Consider the following 11,046-nt stretch of genomic DNA (forward strand, 5'->3'; position numbering starts at 1 on the left):
AGGCAATAAAAAAGTAAAGGCCAAAACGGCATGGAAGGCTAAAACGGGGTGGGAGGACGGAGGGAATTAGAGGCCAGAAAAAAGTGGAGGCTGAAATGGGGTGGGAGGATCACAAGAGGTGAGAGGCTGTAGGGAAGAAGAGGCCAGAAAAAAGTGGACGCCGAAAAGGGGTGGGAGGCCGAAAGGGGGTGGGGGGCTTGAGAGAAATACAGGCCAGATAAAAGTGGAGGCTAAAATTGGGTGGGAGGCTGAAACGGGGTGGGATGACGGAGGGAAGTAGAGGCCAGAAAAAAGTGGAGGCTAAAATTGGGTGGGAGGCTGAAACGGCGTGGGAGGCCGGAGGGAAATAGAGGCCAAAAAAAAGTGGTGGCCAAAACGGGGTGGGAGGCTGAAATGGGGTGGGAGGCCGGAGGGAAATACAGGCCAGAAAAAAGTGGCGGCCAAAACGGGGTGGGAGGCTGAAACGGGGTGGGAGGCTGAAACGGGGTGGGATGACAGAGGGAAGTAGAGGCCAGAAAAAAGTGGAGGCCGACATGGGGTGAGAGGCTGAAACGGGGTGGGAGGCCACAGGGAAGTAGAGGCCACAAGAAAGTGGAGGACAAAAGGGGGGTGGGAGGATGAAACGGGGTGGGAGGCCGGAGGGAAGTAGAGGCCAGAGAAAAGTGGAGGCCAAAATGGGGTGGGAGGCTGAAATGGGGTGAGAGGCCAGAGGGAAGTAGAGGCCAGAAGAAAGTGGAGTCCATAATGGGGTGGGAGGCTGAAACGGGGTGGGAGGGCGGAGGGAAGTAGAGGCCAGAAAAAGGTGGAGGCGGAAATGGGGTGGGAGGCTGAAATGGGTGGGAAGCCAGAGGGAAGTAGAGGTGGGAGAAAAAAGTGGAGGCTAAAATTGGGTGGGAGGCTGAAACGGGGTGGGAGGCCACAGGGAAGTAGAGGCCAAAAAAAAGTGGCGGCCAAAACGGGGTGGGAGGCTGAAACGGGGCGGGATGACGGAGGGAAGTAGAGGCCAGAGAAAAGTGGAGGCCAAAATGGGGTGGGAGGCTGAAACGGGGTGAGAGGCCGGAGGGAAGTAGAGGCCAGAAAAAAGTGGAGGCCAAAATGGGGTGGGAGGATCACAAGGGGTGGGGGGCTGTAGGGAAGAAGAGGCCAGAAAAAAGTGGAGGCCGAAAGGGGGTGGGAGGCCGGAGAGAAATAGAGGCCAGATAAAAGTGGAGGCTAAAATTGGGTGGGAGGCCACAGGGAAGTAGAGGCCAAAAAAAAGTGGCGGCCAAAACGGGGTGGGAGGCTGAAACGGGGCGGGATGACGGAGGGAAGTAGAGGCCAGAAAAAAGTGGAGGTCAAAATGGGATGGGAGGATCACAAGGGGTGGGAGGCTGGACAGAAGGAGAGGCCAGGAAAAAAGTGGAGTCTGAAATGCGGTGGGAGGCTGAAACAGGGTGGGAGGCTGGAGGGAAGTAGAGGCCAGAAAAAAGTGTAGGCCGAAATGGGGTGGGAAGCCGGAGGGAAGTAGAGGTGGGAGAAAAAAGTGGAGGCCAAAATGGGGTGGGAGGATGAAACAGGGTGGGACGCCGTAGGGAAGCAGAGGCAATAAAAAAGTAAAGGCCAAAACGGCATGGGAGGCTAAAACGGGGTGGGAGGCCACAGGGAAGTAGAGGCCAGAAGAAAGTGGAGGCACAAATGGGGTGGGAGGATCACAAGGGGTGGGAGGCCAGAGGGAAGTAGAGGCCAGAAAAAAGTGGAGGTCAAAATGGGATGGGAGGATCACAAGGGGTGGGAGGCTGGAGAGAAGGAGAGGCCAGGAAAAAAGTGGAGTCTGAAATGCGATGGGAAAGCTGAAACGGGGTGGGAGGCTGGAGGGAAGTAGAGGCTAGAAAAAAGTGTAGGCCGAAATTGGGTGAGAGGCTGAAACGGGGTGGGAGGCCAGAGGGAATTAGAGGCCAGAGAAAAGTGGGGGCCAAAATGGGGTGGGAGGCTGAAACGGGGTGGGAGGCCAGAGCGAAGTAGAGGCCAGAAAATAGTGGAGGCCAAAATGGGGTGGGAGGCTGGAGGTAATTAGAGGCCAGAAAAAAGTGAAGGCCGAAACAGTGTGCAAGGACTAGAAGGGGTGGGCAAAAGTCCGGCAAATACCCAAAGACCCGAGCCCTGCTTACAGGGAGGTCACCTGGCACAACGCCGGCCAGGGCACCAAAGGTCCTGGCGACACCCTTGCGCGACCGCAGCCCCGGTGACAGGGAGGTCCCGTTGCCCAGAGTGCCCTTCTCTTGCCTCCACTTGTTGCCCAGACTTCCTCCGCTCCTACCCCCACTCTTACCTTTGCAGGTCCTTTCGCACGTGGTGTTTGTCTCTTCCTTTTTCTCCACCACCAGCTGCTGCAAGGCCAGGACGCCACCATTGGGTCTGAGAGGGATGCCGGCCCCCGGACAGAGCTCGCCACAGCACCACCCGAATCCTGGCTGCCCTCCCACCCGCAACCCCCTATACCCTAACACCCCCCAACCCCCTCCCAGCAAAAAATCTCACAGATCTGCTTTTCTCATGCAGTCGGTGCTCCGGGGCTGCCACACGTGCAGTCCCAGCCGGCACTGGAGCTGGGCTCAGAGTCAGGCACTCTGGACAAATGGGAGCTGGGCACACAAAGCGGCAGCCAAAGAAGCTGCACCCCTGCTTACAGGGGGCTCGAGCCGCTGCTGGCACTGCAGAGTGCCCTGGCCTGCAGGTCACTGGCCAGCCCCGGACCTACAGGGCAGCCCCAGACTTATAGGGTAGCCCCTGCTGGCTGCCTACAGCAGCCTGCCCAGCCCTGATTACAGGGCAGCCCAGCTTCTCCTGGGGACAGAGGGCTCCACGGCTCGTGGCACTCGCCCCGAGTACAGGGCGGGCACGCTGGCAGGTCACCAGCAGGACAGGCGGCCACCCAGGCAGAGACCCGGGCCCTGACTACAGGCGGGTCGCACGTTGGCCATGCTACGGCCACGCGGCTTCGCTCTGTCCTTGGAAAGGAGGGGCAAGCCGGGACTCACCCTCCGCTCGCGGGCTCAGAGGGGACCGACCCCCTGTTGCTGCACAGAGTCCTTCTTTCCCTCCTGGGAAGTTTAAGCTAAGTACGCTGCAGTGATTTCAACAGGGGCCTAAACGAGAAGCTCATTCACTCGCTCACTCGCACCGACGCAGACACAGGCAGGCACACACACACAGACACACACAGGGACAAACAAAACTTCCCAGAAGAGAGAGCGAGCTCTGTGCAGCCAGTGTCTGGGGAGCCATCCCTTCCCACGAGCAGGAGAGCAGAGCCCCAGACCTGCCCCCCAGGATGCACGGAGGCCACAGGGACTCAACGTGCCGCGGGCCTTCACGGCTGGCCAAGGGACAAATGCCGTGACACGCCCCGACTCCAGGGGGTCACGCTGGCCAGGCCGCCAGCAGCCAGAAAGCCGCCAGGGCTGGGTAAACAGCCCTCCCCTGCTTACAGGGTGGGCGTGGGGTCTGGAGAGCCCCATTTCCCTCTCAGCACGGAGACAGCGCCGCTCACTCTCCTGACAGGGACGCCCTTCTCTCTGGGCAGCCAAACCGTGGGGCAAGGTGGCAAAAGGCTAGAGACCCGAGCCCTGCTTACAGGGAGGTCACCCAGTGCAGTGCCGGCCAGGGCACCAAAGGTGCCAGCAATGGTCTTGTGTGACCGCAGCCCCGGTAGCGGGGAAGCCCCTTTGCCCAGAGCTCCCTTCTCTTGCCCCGCTCCTCCCTTCAGCCCGCCACTCCTCATGATGCCTCGTCTTCTCCAGGAGCTGCTGCTCAGAAGGAGGGTGCAGTCAGGCAGCAGCTCCCCCACCCAGAGCACAGAAGGAAGCCGGCCCCTGGAGGGAGGTCCCCACAGCACTCCGTGCCCCCCCCCATACCCCCCCCCCCCGCCCCAGCCGAAAAAACCTCACAGATCAGCTTTTCTCACCTAGTTCGTGCTTCAGTGCTTCCTGCAGGGACGACTGTGATGGGCACTCGTCTGCTCCGGGCTCCTGGCTGCGTCCAGCGGGGCCTTGGACCCTCCTCAGCCCCTGAGGCGATGGCGCTCCCCCCCCAGGCAGCTCCAGTCCACCCCCACCCTGCCTCACGGTGACGGCGCTCCCCCCCGCCCGCAGGCAGCGACAGTGCTCCCCTTCCCCTCAGGTGGCCGCTCCGCCCCTCACAGTGCTGCTTTGCCCAGAGCACCCTTCTCTTTCCTCCACTTGTTGCCTAGACTTCCTCCACTCTTCCTGCCACTCTCTCTTGCCTTGCGGGTCCTTCCGCACGCCATGTTTGTCTCTTCTTTCTTCTCCACCACCAGCTGTTGCAAGGGCAGAAGGACGCCATTGGGTCTGAGAGGGACGCCGTTGGGTCTGAGAAGGACGCCGGCCCGTGGACAGAGCTCACCACAGCACCACCCAAATCCCGGCCGCGCTGCCCACCCCCCCACCCCCCCCCCCCGAAAAAACCTCACAGATCAGCTTTTCCCACCCAGTTGGTGCTCCAGTGGTTCCCGCAGGGACGACTGCAACGGGCATTCATCTGCTTTGGGCTCCTGGCTGCATCTGGCAGGGCTGGACCCGTCCTCTTCCCCTCAGGCGGCCGCTCCGCCCCTCACAGCGACTTTCCCGCCCTTCGCCCTTCCCACAGGCAGGTCCCGCCCCCTTCCCCTCAGGTGGCTGCTCTGCCCCTCACAGCGACTTTCCCGCCCTTCGCCCTTCCCACAGGCAGGTCCCGCCCCCTTCCCCTCAGGCGGCCGCTCCGCCCCTCACTGCGACTTTCCCGCCCTTCGCCCTTCCCACAGGCAAGTCCCGCCCCCTTCCCCTCAGGCGGCCGCTCCGCCCCTCATCGTGACTTTCCCGCCCTTTGCCCTTCCCACAGGCAGGTCCCCCCCCCTTCCCCTCAGGCGGCCGCTCCGCCCCTCACTGCGACTTTCCCGCCCTTCCCTCTTCCCACAGGCAGGTCCCGCCCCCTTCCCCTCAGGCGGCCGCTCCGCCCCTCACAGCGACTTTCCCACCCTTCGCCCTTCCCACAAGCAGGTCCCGCCCCCTTCCCCTCAGGTGGCTGCTCTGCCCCTCACAGCGACTTTCCCGCCCTTCGCCCTTCCCACAGGCAGGTCCCGCCCCCTTCCCCTCAGGCGGCCGCTCCGCCCCTCACAGCAACTTTCCCGCCCTTCGCCCTTCCCACAGGCAAGTCCCGCCCCCTTCCCCTCAGGCGGCCGCTCCGCCCCTCATCGTGACTTTCCCGCCCTTTGCCCTTCCCACAGGCAGGTCCCGCCCCCTTCCCCTCAGGCGGCCGCTCCGCCCCTCACAGCGACTTTCCCGCCCTTCCCTCTTCCCACAAGCAGGTCCCGCCCCCTTCCCCTCAGGCGGCTGCTCCGCCCCCCACAGCCACTTTCCCGCCCTCACAATCTATTACCTGGGCTACAGTACTTCATTTCTTGTGCCTCTTCTGAGATGTAAGCAGTATGCGTCAGGCATCTTTTTAGAGCCAAGGCACCTTCACACACACCAATAGCGAGCAAAACTCCAGGAGATGGGAAATTTAGAGCAATGCAGGTTAAGGAGATAAGAGAGAACATTATTACATAGCCGCGACTGTTGCGAGTGCAGTGGAAATCATATGTCAAACAGTGAGCCAAAGTCAGACAAGTAGCATAATGACAGCTGGGAAAAGCCCTGCAAAAGACACCAAGGACGAGATGATTGCTTTATCTCCACAGATCGGTGTATAGCTCGGGGGAATGTGGGTGGAATCACACCTAGCACCAAGAAGCCCAACAAGGAGGAGCGGGGAGGGGTAAGAATTGCACCACCACAATCCACCCCGTGACTAAAGTCAATTTATCTTGTCCATAGACTGGCAGTGTGGTTGCCTCTTGCCTCTATGCCTATAAACAGATGATGCCATAATCCAATTATAATTGAAGGGAATTTTGTGTTTTATTAGCTTCTATTAAAAAAAAATATTTTAGGGAAGTATACACACAGGGATACTTTTGTAACTGAGTGATCTGTTTAACCATCCTCCAAACCTTAATATACAATACTATTAGAAGTACTAAACATATTAAAGTTGGAATTAGGAAAATCAGACCGAGTGAAACATGGAATTAAACAGTCCTGTTGGTGGTGGTGACCATCCAAATAAGCTTTCCCACCATCGATGTTCTTCAAGGAAAGAAAAGAAAACTGTTTTGGGGGGGGGGGGGCGGGGGGGGGGGGGAAGACTTATTTACTTGTAGAAAACTGCTTAGCAACTTATTTCCTTACTTCTAGCAAGTTATAGTATTACTTATAGTATTTTTTAATATTGCTAACAATCCTGCTTGCCCGGACTGTTCTGTGGAATTTTACCAAGGACTGCTGTGTTCATCAAAACAAAGCAGTTTACTGTCAAAATCTACCAAGAACTGCAGTGTTCAGCAAAACATCATGGCTTTGTCCTTGAGGATCAGGTGTGCTCTAACTAGTTCGGCCTCAGTAATGAGTAAAGATAGCCATATACGGATGGCAGAAGTTTCATTGCTTCCCTTAAATAAGATAGCATGAGTAAACCAGCTGAAAAACATTTCTGTTGTTCAAGAAATTGGCTAAGAGAATCTGCGCATGCTCCGGGGAAAACACAAGGTGAGAAAGACTACGAGCCTTCCTCCCAAAGACCCCGAAGACGCCCCCCAGGAGGCAATGCGCAGGTGCAAAGATAACATAAACTGCTGGCACCAGCCTCTAGAACTAACCCAGCCTTACTCATGCATATGCATGTTTGTGTTATGTAATCCAGTGAATATGTATATCCACACTCTGTAAGTTTTTGGTAAAATGTGCTGGTGGTGTGCAAGCTTTGTGGAGAAATCCCCTTGCACCCCGGCTGGAGTAAAACATACCTGCTTTATAACTCCATTTCGAGTTGTAGAGTCTTTTTCCACGAATCAAAGGCCACTGCAGATCCATTGCAAGCAGCAGGGAAAACGACAGTACAGCGAGGCCTGTGCTGGTCATTATCAGCATCCCGTGGTGCTGACGGCTGCAGTCTCTGTTGTGGCATAACTTCGTCAGCCAGAGCTTTCTGGGGGGAGGCAGAGTAAAGTCCACGACCCCCACGGCTCCCGCAATGCCGACACAGCAGCTGAGGTACTGGCACCCACGGGCACACCGCCCCCCAGCCCGGGGCAGTCCCTTGCCAGCTCTAACCCGCCGCTTTCCTGCCTCCCTCCACCCTGCAAGGGCATTTCAGACACCTTCTCAGACTGTCCCTTCAAACCACCCAACCACGCAACCCACTGAGCACGACCACTGAGCCCTAAAAGCCCTGACCACTGCAAAATTATCTTCTCCTCTTCTTCAGGAGCGCTGCGGCCGGAGTAAAGCAGCAGGCGCTCGGGATGGCCTTGAAGCCTGGGGCAACTTTCTCACACCTGTGGTAGCTCACGGCCCTGGATGTGACAGTTGTGATTCCCGAACTGCAGAACGGTTTGAGGTGGGAAGGGAACTCTTGCAGGTCATCTGGTCCAACCATGCCCTGGAACTAAAAAGTAGCCACAGCGAACAAAAGAGGGGACGATTTAAAAAGACAGAGACGGCATTAAGGAAAGAGAATAACTCATTAAAAAGACACTGAAGGGAAAAAGAACATTTTAAAAGCAACAGGCATTGGTGAAATAAAGGAAAAAATGATCACACATGGACACCAAACTAGAACAGAGGTAGAAAAAAGAAAATTTAAAAAGTGACGGCCCTAAGGAAACACGAAATAACAACAGCAAACTAAAAGACGTAGAATGAAAATTTAAAAAGTGACGGCACTAAGCGCAGAGACAGAAGATGAAAAAAAGGAGGGAGAGGCAGGACAAAAGCGCAGAGAGAAATGAGAAAAGGGAGCAGTAGGACAAGAGAGAGAAAGTGAGAAAGGAAGGACGGAGGAGCAGGACAGAAGAATAAAGGAGAGGTATAGGAAAGGGGTGGGGGGGGGCAGAAATAACAGCAGCATGGAAAAGAGAGAGGTACAGGAGAGGGGCAGGAAGGGACCGGGACGCACAAGACGGGTGACAGGGCCCCGAAGGGCCAGGACTCACCGCAGCTCTCGCTCTCGGCACTGCCGGGAGAATTTGACGGGTCAGATGCTTCTTTCTCCTTCCTTCCTCCTGCCCCTCTTCTTCTTCTGAAAATCCAGTCGCCTGGCTGTCCTCCCCCTCAAAGAATACGCGGGTGTGTCTCACCTCTTACAAGACCAGCCTTCCGACACACGCAGCCTCGCTTGCTTGCGCACTACGCGGCCGTACTGCGCTTGGGGTGACGCACGCAGACCGTGGGTGCACGCTGGCGGCCTGGCCTGCTGCGGACTGTGAAGAGGGCTCCTTCCTCACCCAGAGAGGCAGGCTCTCTCTTCCTGCACTGGGAGGCAGGTGCTGCCCACATAGCCTTGATTTTCTCCTTCTTTCCCTTTCTCTGGCCTCTCCAGCTTCAGCTGCGGCAGCTCCTGGCCATGGTCCACAGCCGGGAAGGGCTCCGCCTGTCCCTTTTTGCCCCCGTGCTGTGAGAAGCACAAGGCCAGGCAGAGACACCCCACACAAGCCCGAGGTGGGTGCAGTAAACAGCATCCCCAGGACAGGAACAGACCAGCGCGGCCTCAGCACGGTCTCTGGAAGAGAGAAAGAAGCAGCACTGACCATTACTACCTTAGATCGCCCCCGGCCGGAGCCCCACCTTCCACAGAGGCTTCTGCAGGCGCACCGAGGACCAGCCTGCTGCCCTCACCACAGGGCTTGGCGGTGGCCTGGGGCTACGGGACAGGCTTCAGGGCAGGTGCTGGAGCTCGAGGCAGCTGCACTGGGTGAGCGGGGCCAAAGCCGGCTATGGGGGAGCTCTGGCGAGTTGCGGAGGCGCCCGGCAACTGCCCCTCTTCCCCTCTACCAGCTCTCGGGGAACTGCCCGGGGCTGCCCCGGCCCGCCTCACCTCCAGCGGAACAGGACCCTGCCGCAGCGGCGGAGTGAAGCTTCCCGTCCCGCCCCCACCAGGCGGCCGGCGGGCAGCAGACACCCCCGCCCCACCACTCCCCTCGGCCCTCACCCGCCGCCAGCAATCTCGCCCCTCCAGCCGCCATATTGCAGCGGCAGCACCGGGGCACCACTGCGCATGCGCACTGCTGGCGCACGGGCACACCGGTCCTCGGGGAGCCCCGGGCAGCCCGCGGGAAACCGCACGAACCCGCCACAAAACCGCCCCTCGCGCTGCGCCGCGGGGCCGCGCCGGTAGCGAGGACTGTGCCGTGCCGCGCGCGCCCGGCAGCGACGCAGCTGCCGGGCAGCAGAGTGCGCGAAAACTACAGCTCCCGCCGTGCCCCGGGGAGACAACATGGCCGACCGGAAGCCCCGATCACGTGACTACAGCACCCACACACACACCCCGCCACAGGCGGCCGTCCCGCCTTTCTGACCCTGCGGGGACACCGTCCTTCCCACCCCCCCCATCGCCCACGCACCCGGAAGCCCGGCCGAGCGCGGCCCCCGCGCGGCTCCGGGAAGCGCCGCTGCCGCCCGGCCCCGACCCGGAGCGGCTTCTGCCGCCGGTCCCGCCGCACCGCGCGGCCCCCCCGTCGCGGCTTTCCCCAGCAGCCGCCAGGCGAACGACCGCGCGGCCCCGCTCACCTTCTCTCTGCTGCTCCCTCGGCTCGCACCGGCTCCTCCTCCAGCACCGCCCGCTGGAGGTGGACAGGGAGGGGCCACTGCCCGCAGCCTCACTGCCCGCCCCGGGGGCTCCTCCAGCCCGGCCCACGCTCCCCCCCCCCCCGGTAACTATAGCGACCAGCACCGGGATTAACCGCGGCCGCTGGCAAGTGCAAAGCGCTTGGTAGCAATTCCCCCCCGAGAGGCTTACCCTGTTGTAAACAACGCAAGGCTCACACCGTTCTTTTCTAGGTTTTTTGTCTCCAAAGCGCCATACGCTGAATTAAGCAACAAGTTCCAATCACCAAGAACTGACGCTCAATACCATCTAATGGAAGCGCTCATAAACTTCCGAAGACTTTAATCTCCAACTCTGATGTCCATCCTTAGCACAGGTTAAATTCTCTGTACAAACAGGTTAATACGGCTATTCTCCCCACACTTGTAAGGATACAAACCAGAGATATTCCTTGTGTACAACCTAGATGAACCAATGTTTCAGCAGCATTGCAGGTGCGATTCGTTAACTGCATCTTAAAGTGAATTTCCAAGGTCCCTTAGGTACAGACGCCCCAGCCCAGGAGGTGTTTCCTTTACCCTCGTGTCATGGACCCAGGGTTCCACTCGTCCCAGCTTCACAGCAGCGCTCGCGGTTAGCAACACTCGATAGGGTCCCTTCCGCTGTTCATCAAGGGGATCGTCCTTCCACGTCCGTAGGCAGACCTGATCTCTGGCACAGAAAGAGTGTGCCGGGAAACCAAGGGGTACAGGTGCTCTTAAAAGGACACATTTGTGGATGGACCTCAATAACGTATTCGGTTCATACCTTTTCCCCTACGAGATGCAAGCGTTGGGGCCTCCCTGTCAGACTGACGTTAGAAGGTTTGCTGTATAGACTTTCACATGGGCTTATCCTTCCTCTAGTTCTAGGAGTCACTCTAATCCTCAGCAGGGCAAGTGGCAAAGCTTCAACCCATTTTCCTTGGACTTCCTGGCATAATTTAGCAATTTGTCAGTTTCGTGTTTGATTCATTCTTTCTACCTGTCCACTGGATTGGGGCCCCCAGGGGGTGTGTCGGTTCCACCCCATCCCTAGTATTTTGCTCATATTCTTGACAACCTCAGCTATAAAATGTGGACCTCTGTCAGAGGACATTCGTAAAGGAACCCCAAACCTTGGAATAATTTCTTTTAGTAAATGCTTTGTTACCTTGCTGGTTTGACATGGGAAAGCTTCAGGCCAACCGGAGAAGGCATCCACCAGTACCAATAAACATCAGTACTGGTTACACCTTGGCAATTCTGAAAAATCTACTTGCCAATACTCACTAGGAGTTATGCCTTTTCTTACCTCTCCCGGAGGGCGTCGGGCTTGTATCTTTGGATC

The 11,046-nt window shown here is 58.1% G+C and overlaps 1 protein-coding gene across 1 annotated transcript; it reads right to left on the bottom strand.

The window, feature by feature from the left end:
• Positions 1 to 5,531: 5,531 nt before the first annotated feature.
• LOC141949234 (uncharacterized) lies at positions 5,532 to 9,415 on the bottom strand. The gene is made up of 6 exons (XM_074882588.1): positions 9,064 to 9,415; positions 8,360 to 8,634; positions 8,069 to 8,185; positions 7,324 to 7,521; positions 6,881 to 7,028; positions 5,532 to 5,672 (listed from the first exon to the last, which is right to left on the bottom strand). The coding sequence occupies exons 1-6, from the start codon at positions 9,095 to 9,097 to the stop codon at positions 5,638 to 5,640; spliced, it is 807 nt and encodes a 268-aa protein (XP_074738689.1). The 5' UTR covers positions 9,098 to 9,415; the 3' UTR covers positions 5,532 to 5,637.
• Positions 9,416 to 11,046: the final 1,631 nt, after the last annotated feature.

The sequence above is a fragment of the Strix uralensis genome, chromosome 13 (genome assembly GCF_047716275.1).
Source record: "Strix uralensis isolate ZFMK-TIS-50842 chromosome 13, bStrUra1, whole genome shotgun sequence".
NCBI lineage: Eukaryota > Metazoa > Chordata > Aves > Strigiformes > Strigidae > Strix > Strix uralensis.

Bases quoted from the DNA above. Each gene is read 5' to 3' on its own strand.
- LOC141949234 (XM_074882588.1), bottom strand. From the start codon at position 9,097: ATGGCGGCTGGAGGGGCGAGATTGCTGGCGGCGG. The intron at 7,522-8,068 runs GTGAGTCCTGGC...GCTACTTTTTAG, and splicing joins TGCCGAGAGCGAGAGCTGCG to TTCCAGGGCATGGTTGGACC. The intron at 7,029-7,323 runs TAATTTTGCAGT...TGCCACAACAGA, and splicing joins TCCTGAAGAAGAGGAGAAGA to GACTGCAGCCGTCAGCACCA.